This window comes from Symsagittifera roscoffensis, chromosome 3, assembly GCF_963678635.1.
Source record: "Symsagittifera roscoffensis chromosome 3, txSymRosc1.1, whole genome shotgun sequence".
Lineage (NCBI taxonomy): Eukaryota > Metazoa > Xenacoelomorpha > Acoela > Convolutidae > Symsagittifera > Symsagittifera roscoffensis.
Genome location: NC_087064.1, coordinates 22,818,206 through 22,831,846, shown reverse-complemented (window position 1 = coordinate 22,831,846; position 13,641 = coordinate 22,818,206). Strand labels below are relative to the sequence as shown.

Here is a 13,641-nt window from a genome sequence, read left to right as displayed (position 1 = left end):
TTGTTTTGTTTAAAGAGGAAAGCCAAAAAGCACTTCCTCGCTTTGGTAGGTCATGGAAGAAAATTTGATGATGAACATTTAAAGACCTTTTTTAATTGGAATTCAAATTAGCGTTAGAATCATTACCTCAAAATTGCTGATATTTGCCCCTCATTGAGGCTTTCATTCTACTACTAAATCAATTCAAATTACTCTGTGTACAATCTTGCCAGTTCATGAAATTAAAAGCAAAAAAATAGCAAAACCTGATGGTGCTCAAACGAAATTAAAAATGAAAGTGAAAAGAAATATAAGATATACAACCTCAACTGATTTATGGATGCACCTCAAAAACAAATGTAGATACATTGCAGAAATAAGCCAAATTTTATGACAATAATCATCACCAGGGTAAGAAAATTCGATGAAGCAGGATCGACGAGACAAAAATATAGTTTTTTCTCAATCTATGAGCTACAGTCATACGAAGTTTTAAAAATACAAACCAATTTAAATGACTCACGGATCAGAACATTACAAACAAGATCTGTAATGAACATATTTAACAAAAACATAAATTGGTGAGCGAGTGAGTCTTATTTTGAATAAGCATGACAAACTAGACAATATTATTTTGGAACGTATAATACAATGCCCAGCAACTAAATTAGAAAGCCTTGTTCATAAACTTAGATACCTCTATCTGCACATTAGTGATTTCTGTGAAAAAAATATTTGTCGAAAACTAGGCTACATTTTTTAAAGAGTAGTACATATCAAAAAACTATTAAAAAAATCTTCTTCGGTCTTATGATTTCGATCTACATCAACAGAAACGGATTAATTGAAACTTCAGGGTTCAATCGGATAACAACGAAAATCTAGGTTCTGAGTTTTCAAATTGCTCTCAATTGGAACCTGAAAACAGGCTTGCGACCTTACGGTGACCATTTGAATCGGTGCTACCAATCTTGTACATTTATATAAAAGATTTTCTGTAATTTGCTTGATTCGTGAACAAATTAATTATAATTATGATTATCTAATAGCTGTTTTTTTCATTCCAATTACTCGCAAATTTTGGCAACGGATGATTCCATGAACGGTTCTTTCTGGGAGATCGAAAACTTACAGAAACCCAATTGCACAGTACCATTTTGAAGCTTCTCGATCGTGAGTTGGAAATGTTTTGTGTTCAGTAATCGACATGTTATTATCAAATTGCCAGCCTCAACCCCCAAAGTTGCAAATTTTGTGTTTTTTGTTCGACTTTTAGTTCTTCTTCGAACCGCTAAGTTAGGAGGTTTCCCCAATGTTTCGGAATGCATTTCATGAAACATATTTTGCAAAAAATTTTGCCAGAAATCACATCATTCTCAATTTTTTCTTGCAAGATTTGCATACCATTGGCAAGAAACAAGCAATATTTTGAATTCTAAAACAAAACTATTCTTAACTTATTTTTCGGTAATTTTAAAGCTGTTTAAATTTTTTCAAGTCTGTAGCAGATACTACTAGATTATGTTGCTCAAAGGCGAAGCAAACATAAGAAAGTTGAACACATGCATGCACATTCAATGTTCTTTGAAAATTATCCATCACTTTAAAAAAAACCGTTCAAAATAGAATAACAAGAGTTGAAGTTTACAAATTTGTTTGAGTAATTAGAAGTTTTTCACCGCTAATGATTAATCCTAATCAAAGTTTCTGGCAGTTGTTTCAAATTTCAGTTGTATGCGCGAATCACTTAATTGAAACTATAAATCAAAACAAAATTTCGACGCAGTTAATTTTGTAAGATTTGTTTTCCGAATTGAGAATGGAAATTTTGCAAGACTCTGCAAGTTTCTGGCAAATAGTGCAATCTTTTCCAAGAAACTTTCATGGTTCGAGTTCCAAGTTTTTTAAAGCTGTGGTATTCACATGTGCTTAAATTTCTGTAAAAAATTGTTTCTGGAAAAAACGGATGCAGCAAATAGATTTAAGATAATGACAGATAATGTCGCGATTCAGTCTATATTTGGAAACAGTTTTTGTTATGGATTCGAGCAACACTGATTGAAAATTTTTCAGTCTTGATGAATTTAGAGTGAAAAGACGCTTTTTATTTTGGTGTCTTTCAGGCTATAGTTGCTAAGTAAATTAGAGCCGCTGGCTTTTTGTTCAGCTTTATTTCAGTTTCTCGGCCACATGCTCAGAAACGATCAAAATTTGAAAATAATTGACGAATGATTTCATAAAAAAAAAACTAATTTTTGAATTTTTCTTGCAAAACTGTCTGTGGTTGGAACTTTCTTTGATTTTTGCTCAACAACTGGTTATTCTTATTGATTGCCATAGCCCGATGAAATGGGGAGAGGTGGCCTGTTTCTTGAGCCATTACCAAATCTGGACTGAGATGGCAGCAAAGAGACTTGAACTGGTTCTTATACTCGAAGATGACACCCAATTCATTCTGAAGGACGAAGAATTTGATTTACACAACTTCCATTATGACTTGAATGCTACTATTGAAGAGTTTATTTTTCATCAAGGAGAGTTGCTGTAAGATATATAACGTTGTGCTCAGCTATCTTTGCAACTTTACTGCCTGTAGAGGTTAATCTAGTTCAGTAATTACTCTTGCGAGAGCAAATGTCTTGTAATCGTGAACTAGATTTTTTTCTCGTAAACGTCTTCTTTTTTTCTTCTGTTGAAACTGTTGCTCATTGTAGTTTCAGGTGGACTTAAGACATAATTTCTTAAAGAAAACATTATTTTAGTGCAACTGGTGTCTGCTCAAAAATGATCGGCGTTATTTCTGCCTCGTAAGTTTTGTTCCGTTGCTAATTTAAAGTTTAAATGTTTTACTTGGAATGTTTGCCCAAAATTCTTGCTTAATAAAAACAGGTAGTATGAAGTTGTATGGGACTGGATCTTTTATATTTTTGAGACGAAAAACGGGTAGCAATGGAAAGACAGCTTAGTTTACTGTCTGCCTGCATAATCTCTTGTCTCTTTCTAATTTACCCTTTTGTCTATAGCCATTGAAAAAATCTGTGGTCGGAATATATGACCCATATTTTTGGATTGTTTCCGTTTTCTCCAAAACTACCCTCCGAAATCTGATATTTTGGGTTCCAAGAGTAGAACTGGTTGCGGAAAGCTCCCCTGCATAAGCGGCTACACCCTTTTCTGTTAGAATTCATTGCTCAAAAAAGTCAATTTTTTGATTTTTTTGAATTTTTTTTGTCTTTACTTTGACTTTTCCCGAAAATCCTCTCCCAAATCTGAAACTTTCAAATCATTGAAGTCAGCGGTTTATGGAAACTTCCACTGAATTAGCGGCAACTCCGAAACTTTAAACACAAAAAGTTATGACCTTCGGAGTAGTCAAATATTTAATTTTTTGACGTTTTTTTGAACCTTCCAGCGTTTTCTCGAGAACTACCCTCCCAAATCTCAGACTTTTGGGCTCAGTCAAAATAGCGAATTGAGGGAGGCTCAGTCAAAATAGCGAACTGCATAATTGACTACGCCCAATTAATCCCCCCTCAGAGTTTCGACCCCCTGCCGACCCAAAGGGTCACCCTTTGTACTATTTTGATATATTCATTTGAGACAAACCCTAAAAGTTTTCTAAAGGCGCCTTAGGCGCCAATATATACTATTTTTGAGGGGGGAGCGCGCGCCGAAAAAAACGCAATTTTTCGGTCAAAATTTTCCAGAAAAGTGCCTAAAAACGCCTTTTTTTGCCTGTTTTTTTTTAAATATTGCCTGCGGCGCAGAAAATTGGTCAAAAAAGGGACCAAATAGTGCTTTGAGAGAGCTCGAAAAATCAATTTGGTCGATCTAAAAAAAAATCGACAAAATTTTCGAAATTTTTTTGTAAATCCGCCCCCCCCCCCCCCCCGAGAAAATTCTAGATCCGCCCCTGTCTGAAACTATGTGATTTTCTCGAAAACTACCCTCCCAATTATGAGTTTTGGGTTCAATCGAAAAACAGTTTATTTGAATTTTTTCTGCATGAGCGGCCACGCCTAATATTTTTTCCACAAAAAGCTATGATTATCGGAAAAGTCAAATTTTCGATTTGTTGATAGTTTTTTCGCCAATTCTTAGATATACTGTTTAGTCGAGAAACATGTTTCCGGTAATTTTCTCTGCTTAAGCTGCCACGACCTAAGTTTTTCAGAAAGTAAGAAACTTCGGAAAGTCAAGGTTTTGAACTTTTGACCGTTTTTTAGAAACTAACCTATCAAATCTGAGATGAATGCTTCTATCGAAAAAAACCGTTTGCGATATCTTTTTTTGTAGAAAATGCGACTACTTATTTTTTGCCAGAAGATATTATGTCCCTGCGAAGATTTCAAATTCTCAAAAAAATTTTCATTCTTTTTATTTATTTTGTGGAGAAAAACTAAGGTTTTGGTCAAAATTAATTTCTGACATTTTGAAGCTCATTTCATCCCCCATCAGTATAAAAAAATTCAAAAATAGCAAATAGGTACTTCCAGCCTTAGCTTGGCCGCTAATAATCTTCTATCGAGACATACAAACGTTAGTCCACCTAGTTTTTTTTATGTTTGTGTTGTATAGCAAGTGGCGAGAAGCTCCGCTTCGCCCCTGCGTAAACACGAGATTTTAGAAGATCATCCCTCTCTTTTATCTCGTTATATTAGGAAATTACCTCAGTTGAAATGTTTCCAGTAATAGTCCCCCTCCTAGTCTAGTGCCAAACAAGAAACAGCTGTAGTGGCTATAATGAAACAGCTGAAAATTGAAACCCTCTTAAATTGAATCTTTCCTCATAAGTTTAACGCGCTATTCGAATTAAATAATTTTAGCTATCTGGGGAGATGCAGAATAGGAGAAGATATCAAATGGAAGTCCTCGAAGTACCTGGTGAGACCTGGATTTTCCTTCTGCACCCACGCCTACATGCTCACCCTGGAAGGAGCAAGGAAACTCATCAGCACTGACATTTTATCCAGGTCGCTTTTATGCTAAGCTGCGTATATATCTAACTTGGCTTTTATGCATTTTTTCTAATGGTCAATTGAATTGCTGACCCGCGAACTCTTGAAACTTTGCCACCTTTTTGTTATTTTTTTGGGTGATATATAAACAAGCTGAAGTAAAAACTAAGTACCATTTTTTCCACACGAAAATTTTCATTCGTCACAAGGTATTGAAGTTTCCGACTTTCGAGAGAGTGACGGAATATTTCTGCTAGGGGTGGGTTTAGATCACTTCTATATAATATTTATGTCTAAGGTTTCTTAATCAGATCAATTTCGACATTTGTATTTGATAGAAATACGTTATACCATCTGAAAGACAGCGATGGCTGAATTCCAGTTTTAAAAAAGTTTTATTTGTGGATTTTTTTCTTAAAATTCTGCAGTTTGGTATTATTATTTGGCGCGTAAAATTTAATTTTTTTTTCTTCGCCCCTGCTAGCAAATGCGGCGATTGAAGCCTGTTCAGAAATTATTCTGAAGTGTTTTGAGGCACGCTTTTTAATCCAATTAGTGTTGTTAGTGTTTTTTTTTTCAAATAAATTTGAACTAAATCCGATTGTACTTTACGAGTGGATATGGGAAAAAAATTAAAATGATAACAATGTCCATTTTTTTGTTGGTTTTTTTCACACTTGCGATCAGCGTAGTGTATTAGTACAAAACTTCTATTTTCTAATCTTACTTGCAAATAAAAGTGTCCATTGAAAGTCAAAGTGTTCACTTATTTGGTGGCATTTTTACTATAATCAGGATCTAGCATTGGAAGTTTCATAGCATCTGTTCTCTGCTTTATTTGTGGCTGAGTGGTTAGTGCGTGAGACTTAAACTCTCTAGGTCGCGAAAGGTCGCAGATTTAATGAGAGACCTAGCGGAGTTTTTACTAATTCGAGATTTGTTTCTACTTCTTAATATTGCATTTTATAGAGCTGCTTTTTGTCGTTCTCTCGCTAGTGTTTGCGAACCGAAGCTTCGCCTCTGTTGAAGCATCTTTCAATCATTTTGACAGAATGCTCTTTACAGTCTGTAAGATATTAATGCATTGAGCTCGGAATTCAGAAAAAAACGTTTACTTGTTTTTTTTAAATCATGTTATGGCCGTTTAAAACGGCCAATTTGGCAAAACCGAACTACTTATGGAGGTTAAAAAATTACCAACTTGCCTCATCAATTTGGAATGATGAACTTGTGATATACTGCGTTTCTCTAACGCGTAAGGGGCGAATAAATTTGGCTCAGAACTCATTTTTGACTCAGTTTGATAAATCAAGCGAAAGATATTGTTGCCCTAAGCTCAGGTTTAGAAGTTATGTTTTACCTGTGATCATGTTTTTTTCTGTAAAATTATGGTGGTTTAAAAAATGTCAATTTTGGACAATTAAAGCGTGATATGTTCCGTGCTATTAACGCGTAGGTGGAAAATTAATCTGTCCTAGACATTGTTTCAAATGGAAATTAAGCATGCTGTTTATTCTACTTACTATTGCTTTATGTGTCACTTTTTACTTTAAATAGCTTGTGGGAAGATGATTTTCAAAAAAGAAAACTAAAAAAATATATATTTTAAGCTTTTTCTGTTTTTTTTTGAAAATTTCACATATTTCTTACAAACAAAATCCATGGAAATTTATTTGCAGTCGGAAAACTCAAGGTTTTGCCCCTATACGGGCAGTTTTGTTGGTCCTAATAATACATAACATTATTTTGACAAAGAAAAATTAATAAAAATCAAAAATTTAAGCACAAAGAGTTTGCTCGAAGCCGTTAAAAGGCAGTCAGATTATTTTGGTCAGCTTCGCCCTGCTAGAGCAGCCATCTTGCTCGACTGTTCTCTTGTTTGTGTTCGGGGGTACTTTTTTTAGACACAATTCGACTTTTTAACTCAACATGTTTGACGGGATTTTTCGGTATCATCTGATTATTATCGACCGCTTAAGATTAAAATTAAAAAATTGTTCCTACCGCAACCACTTTTAAAAAAGGTCGGGATTTAGAAATCACCAATTTGATCTCTTTGTGTAAATTTACGCGCAATATATTTCTGCCTATTAAAGAGTAAGCTGTTAATGAAACCATTCCAGATTAATTTCAGGGCAGCAATTTGATCTTGTCGAAAATTTATTAGACGCCAATTTATCTCTTGACAATTTACAGAGCGTCCGGTGGCTTAGAATGAAGATAAAATGAAAAAATCAACTCCCTGGGTTCAAATGCAAAGATATATTTTACCTCCACGAATTTAAGGGTCAATCGGAAAATTCAAGGCTTTGCCCTGATATACGAGCAGTCTTGTTTAAATTAAAATTTTTTCATCGCAAGATGAAAGGGCAGTTGAAATATCCAAGGATCCGCCTGATTCGTGCAATCCTGATCGCAACAGTCATGAAAGTCACGCAGACTCAGTAATAATGTCGTAATTTTTGTCTGGGCTATATATTCTGCTCATTTTGATTTGCTCTTACTTCGGCTGGTTTATTCGCATTCATTCTTTTTCTACCACATCCCTAATGTTTTTTCAAGTTTTTAAGCAAGGTTTTCATAGGCTTGTTGCGATCTTTTCAGCTTCCAGTAGGAGAATTTAGGCACACTATGTTTTTAAGAAAATGAAAAATAAACAGAGTGTCTAGCAGTCGTACAAACCTAGTTATAAAACCACCCCTGTTTGTCTGCAGAATTATTCCAGTGGATGAGTATTTGCCCCTTATGTACGGCCAGAACCCTCATTTTGATATCGGATGGTGGTGGGGTCAGCACAAGAAAAACGAAACAAGTTTGAAGGTATTCGCTGCCAAATGGACATTGGCCCAACAATATTCAAGGTTATTGTGACATGTCTATGGATGAGCAAATTCTAAGGATAAGCTATACTTATGGATAGGCTATGCATATGGGTAAGCCATGAAAAAGCAAACAGAAGATGAGTCGCATATTGTAGTTAACAATGAAAGTGTTTTTTCAATGAGGACACTGTTAATTGTGGAAGTCAAATGAATTCTCTTCAATTACGCTGAATTTTCTAGACAGCTGTGACCAATTGGTTGTCTGAGTTTTTTCTAGCGTTCCAGCTAGAAAACGATTAGAAAATTGATAAAATCTCGGAGTGGAAAAATAGCCGAACGCTCAAAAAACTATAATAAAAAGTCAGTGATTTATTATCTAGCAAAACTCATTTTTATCAGGAAAAAAATTCATAATTCTATAGTATCCATAGACATGCGAGTGACACTTACAATTCACTTCCCGTGTTCGAGTATGACGAAAGTGACTTCGATTGAAAAACAAGAAATTCAATTGTTCAATTAGGTGATTTATGTTTAATAATATGTAAAGATGAGAGATGCGAAAAACTAAGTTTTAGGACTATTTTATTCAATTAATGATTGCCTCACTAATGATATATTCTCAAATTTAAGATTTGCGAATTCCGATTTTTTTTTACATTTGACATAAGATCATATTGCCTGCATTGCGGTGAAACAATATTTTTTAAGCTAATTTTTTTTTGAAATTTGGGATCAGTTTACGCATGTTTCATTCTCAGATTCCATGATCCTAACTGATGTAACGGTAAAAAAAATACAATTGAAAAACTTGTATTGAAAAAAGAAGTCATCGGTGAAGTTTTATTTTTTTATGGGTCTTTTCTGTTATACGACCCGAAATTCATTGCTATTTTGATGTATGAATTATAATGCTTGATTCTGATTGGATGAAAAGTCAAAACTTTCAAATTCGAAGCGACGAAAAGTCAAAACTTTCAAATTCATTGCGCAAAAAATAACATTCAAGGGCCAAACTGTGCAATTTCCGGATTTAAACCGGACTCCACAGCAAGCCGAAAACCGTTTTGCCGCGGAATCACTTCTTTTGCTATTTCTTTTATTTTTGCTGTCTTGGATTTCACGAAAAATATTTATAATACTGTATTGCTCAAAAGCACTCCAAAAATCACCGATTTTGCGGAATTCGAAACAAAGTTTGGGGAATCCGGAAAAGTTTGTGAAATGAAGCCAAAAATCATATGTCATCTGAATTGTAAAATTACGCTGCCGCAGAGTCCACAAATTTAAGCGGAATTCTCAAGTTTTAGGCAGATTCGCATTTGTTTCTACTGGAATCAACTAACAAGTGTAGTTACGTCTTATTATAACATTTTAAAATTGAATCTGTTTTTTGTGGGTCACCAGCGAGGCCCTCTAACAGCTCAATTTCATTTACTTTCGTCAGTTTAACCTAAATTACTGCCAAAATTTCAATCACATTTTCTGTCAACAGTTTAATCCAGGTTCTTTCAACCTCAACCACTGCCAACAATTCAAATTCTTTGAATACCAAAAGAGTGAACACCTCTCCGATCTCAGATACTGAAACAATGAATACCAACTGAAATAAGCTATGTCATGGATTAATCAATAAGAAAATTCATTTTAGTTTGAACTTCATCGTAATATTTGCAAACTTTTTTATGCAAGATTTTTATTATATTTTGAACTTTAATCAAAATTTCAACTCAAATAAAAACATAAGAGCTCAGAGATTAGGTCCAGATCAATTTGGCATGATATTCTGAGTTGGTGATAATGTTACATATTTAGTCTGATTTTAGGAAATAAAAGGTTAAGTCAAAATTTAGAGTTTTAATCACAAACCTATTACCAATCCAATCCGCTCAATTTTGCGGAAACCGGAAAAACTAGCTATATTTCATGTTGCAGAATCTGCTAAAAAAAATTTGTGCCGACAAAACTTACAATACAAGTAGCTTTACGTTGAATCCACGCAAGTTTTATGAATGGAATCCACATACATTTTGGAACTTGTTTAAAGACTTGTCTCTTGATTCCAGTGTTTACAGAGACACCAAACTTTGTGCGCCTATTCAGTGCGCCTATGCAGTGCGCCTATCCAGTGCGCTGTTTAGCCTCGTAATGAGACATTTTCATCATATCTGCTTAATATTTTGTCCCAGGAGTCATCTTCGTTAATCAATTCTCAATTCTTGGTCCCATGTGGTGAAAATACCCCAACATTTATATTTTGAGCATGCTAGCCTTTCAAACATTAGTCATATGTTCAAAGTAGCAAAATTATGTTCAAAGTATCCAATGTCAAATTTATGTCGTCACCAGCTTAATCATTGCGCCAATTTCCCGCTATAAAGCGGGCAGTTTTGCTCTCCGTTTTTAAGAAATGCAATACATACCTCAAGTTTTATTTCGACAATTTAGCAAATACACTTTTATAGACAGATTCTTAGGAAGGAAAAAGATAGAGGGAATGAACTTGACGAATTGAACTTTTCTTTTTATCACCTGGAATTGAACTTGCCGATTCGATATCATATTCTCGACTCGCAGCAAACATATAGCAGGATCAAAATTGGGTGTAGCTTTAAACAACAAAACTGTTTTAGTGACTAAAAAAATGATTTCAACAAAAGATTCAATTCGGCTTTGACAAATTTAATGGTGGGAATAAAATAATTTAGAAAAAACAAATTGACGATCTGTAACGATGCGAAAAGTTATCATCCAAACTTTCATGCTTTCAACTTTTCAAACTTTTCAAACTTTCCGTATGAAACAAGCCGTATGATTCATCTCATACAATAAAAAAAATTATCACCAAGTCATATGCGAAAGTCAAAAGTGAAATGAAATTGAGGCAAAATTTCCGAAAGAGCTCACCCAGATGCATATAGTACAGCTTGTAGTACTAATCAGCGTTTTTGTTACCAGCCTGGTCTACTATTGTCATAAGTTCGAGGTCAGTAGTTTTTAAAACATGCTACGCTGCGAGGCAAAAAAAATTGCTAATTCATAATCTGATAAGTCAGTTACTCATTTTCTAAGTGATTCGATTACTCTCTCTTGGAAGCTGGAATTTTCAGGTTGAAAAAAAATTAGCTTCAAAATTGATCGCTGCAATTAATGTTAGTTAGCCTCAATAGAAAAATTAAATAATAGAAGAAATGGTCAAAAACGTGTCCAGGCATTTGTGTCCCAGACATTTGTGTCCCAGGCGAAATTGTCCAAAAGACCTGAAAACTACACAGACAAAACATCCCCAGTCATTTGTGTCCCAAACTTGTTAAGCTTCAAATGGCGGTTTTCTTGTCAGCTCATGAAAATAAACCCTTCGGAAACGTGGCTCGTCAATTATATATAACCTAAATTTGAACAAAATGGCAGAATCAGAACTACGGCAATTTTGTCTGGGAGACAAATATCTCAGAAACTTTAAGTTGTAGGACTATTTTGCCTGGGACACAATTGTCTGGGACACAAATATCTATGCACTGGTCAAAAAGAGCCATGAAATTGAGTGTTTTACACAAAATATGTCCTTAGTTTGTGTTTAATTTTGCCAATTAGTAGAGTCTTAATCCGGCTAATTTTTGCGATTTTTTGTGGCCTTGTGACAACAAAAGCATTATGGCAAAAAACTACCAGTATCTAGTATCTAATTTTAGGCTTTTAATTTCAAAAAGAATTTTTTTGCTTTTGATTCTGCAACCCTTTGACTCAGGGGCGGATCTAGGATTTTCTCGAGGGGGGGCGGATTTTCAAAAAAAATTCGAAAATTTAGACGACCTTTTTTTTTTTTTTAGGTCGACCAAAGCCCATTTTGGCTAAACTTTGTGCGCCGCAGGCAAATTTTTGAAAAGTTTTTGGGCAATTTTTGAAAAATTTTGAAAAAAAATCGCGTTTTTTTTGGCGCGCGCTCCCCCTCAAAATTAGTATATATTGGCGCCAAAGCGCCTTTAGAAAAACTTTATGGTCGGTCGGCCAAAAATGGATTTCAAAAGTATCAAAGGGGGGACCCTTTGGGTCGGCAGGGGGTCGAATCCCTGAGGGGGAGGGCGTCCAATCCCCCCCCTTCGCCCCCCCCCCCCTAAATCCGCCCCTGCTTCGACTAGTTTTTTTATATCTAAAAAATTATCTTTGTTTGTTCTAACTTATTGGTTCATTTGCTGGCGAGCATATTACTTGCTTGCGGAATGATAGTATGCTCAGAGTTGGAACCGGGCTCGACCTTTTTTTTGGGCCGGGCCGCGCCGTGCTCGGGCCTCAATTTTACGATCAGCAACCGGGCCGGGCTGGACCTGACCCGGGTCTGATTTTCAAAAAAAGTTCACACCTTTCACCGTTCAAGCTACAAACGCTCAAAAAGAGCGTGACTTCAGCAGGGCTGGGCAAATCCGGACAGCCAAGCATGCCCTCTTTTCTGCGGCAAAAGTCAGCCAAATTGAACTGCTAGGATTGCTGGCGGGCAATGAACTTATTAAATTGTGATTTTTATAAAAATTCACATTTGAATTTCAATTTACTTATTGCTAGGAAATTCGTGTTTCGAGGCCCAGCTTTGAATTTTTTGTTTCCTAACCGGGCCTGAATCAACCAAACCAGGCGGGACCCGGGCCTCAAATTCAGGCCTGGTTTTTAATTGCGTTTCTAATTGCTCTCCATTTGTTCTTCGATATCTTTTTTGATATCTTTTTTAAAAAATAATTTTGTATGCACCGCCCGCCACTGCTCAAAAAAATTAATAATTGCAATTAATTGGGCCTTTCAGTGAATTGCTTGTATAGAAAAAAAAAATTGCACCAAAATTAGATACAAACTGTTGTTTGAGGGGCTTTCAAGGGGCTTTCAAGGCGCTTTGTATTATGATACAAAAAGCCGTCAAAAACTACTATAATTTACCAAAGTTAAGTTGTTTTTTTTAACTTAAATATTCATAAATTAATCCCAAACTAGAAATTTCTGTAAGAAAAAAATCAATAAAATTGAAAGCTTTCAGAAGTGGGGAGCCTCTTTTGTCAAAAAAGGAAAATATGATATATTTAAATAAAATTTAAACTTTCAAGCAATTAGCCCTGAGACTAAGTCAGTTTCTAGCTTTGCCAGCTGCCTGAAGAAAACCTACAAAAAAAATTTTTTTCTTTGTTTTCGATTCTTGACGAATATCATTGATAGTTCGAGACAAGGGGAAAAACTAGGTGTATAAGATTTGATTGAGCTTTGTAGAAATCTAATATAATCAAATAGAATGTCATCCGGTCATAAACCTATCAAAACAAGGAAAACTTCTGGTCTTGCAGGTATTTTATTGGCTTAAATATATCCCACTGTATTTTTGGTGATCATCCTTTGTCCCAAATTGATATTGCATCAATAAACAATCATTTCCTGATTAAACAATTATATCGATGTTTCCTTCACAAGAAACATGCAGACATGAAAAAACCCTAGTGTGTGCGCAATCTTCAGAAAGATAATTTAAAACCGAAACATCAACAATAATTTTGTTTTCTCGGCAATATTGATAATTTCATCCAAAATTTGAAATAAAAAGGTTCATAACTTCACCAATAATCAGCACAGAAAACGATATAAATCGATGCAAGCTAGCCATAAGAACCAGTACTGTCCTTGGTTCAAATCGCTCTTTTTGACGGCCAGCCTTAAGTAAGGCTGATCCGAGCGAAAAAACGGTTAAAAACGGTCAAATGGGGCCACTGCCCTTTTGTTACACATGTAAAAAGGTTGGAGTATGAGGGTGTCGAACTTGCGCCAAACCGGACGGCATGCTATGTTTATTTGATAGGCTACAGCCTTCTTGTCTATAATACTTTCAGTCCACCCAAAAATTAGCTAGC

At 35.2% G+C, this 13,641-nt stretch overlaps 2 protein-coding genes across 2 annotated transcripts in view; both read left to right on the top strand.

Moving 5' to 3' along the window:
• The window catches only part of LOC134841633 (inactive glycosyltransferase 25 family member 3-like), a 34,652-nt gene that overhangs the window by 16,431 nt on the left and 4,580 nt on the right, over positions 1–13,641 (top strand). The window contains exons 5-7 of the mRNA XM_063857664.1: positions 2,320–2,523; positions 4,806–4,952; positions 7,652–7,798. Coding sequence (XP_063713734.1) covers positions 2,320–2,523; positions 4,806–4,952; positions 7,652–7,798 — 498 coding nt within the window. The remainder of the gene's footprint in view (positions 1–2,319; positions 2,524–4,805; positions 4,953–7,651; positions 7,799–13,641) is intronic.
• LOC134842821 (uncharacterized) overlaps positions 12,258–13,641 on the top strand; it is a 235,648-nt gene continuing 234,264 nt past the window's right edge. The window contains exon 1 of the mRNA XM_063859316.1: positions 12,258–12,269. The gene's annotated coding sequence lies outside the window, so the exon portion shown is untranslated. The remainder of the gene's footprint in view (positions 12,270–13,641) is intronic.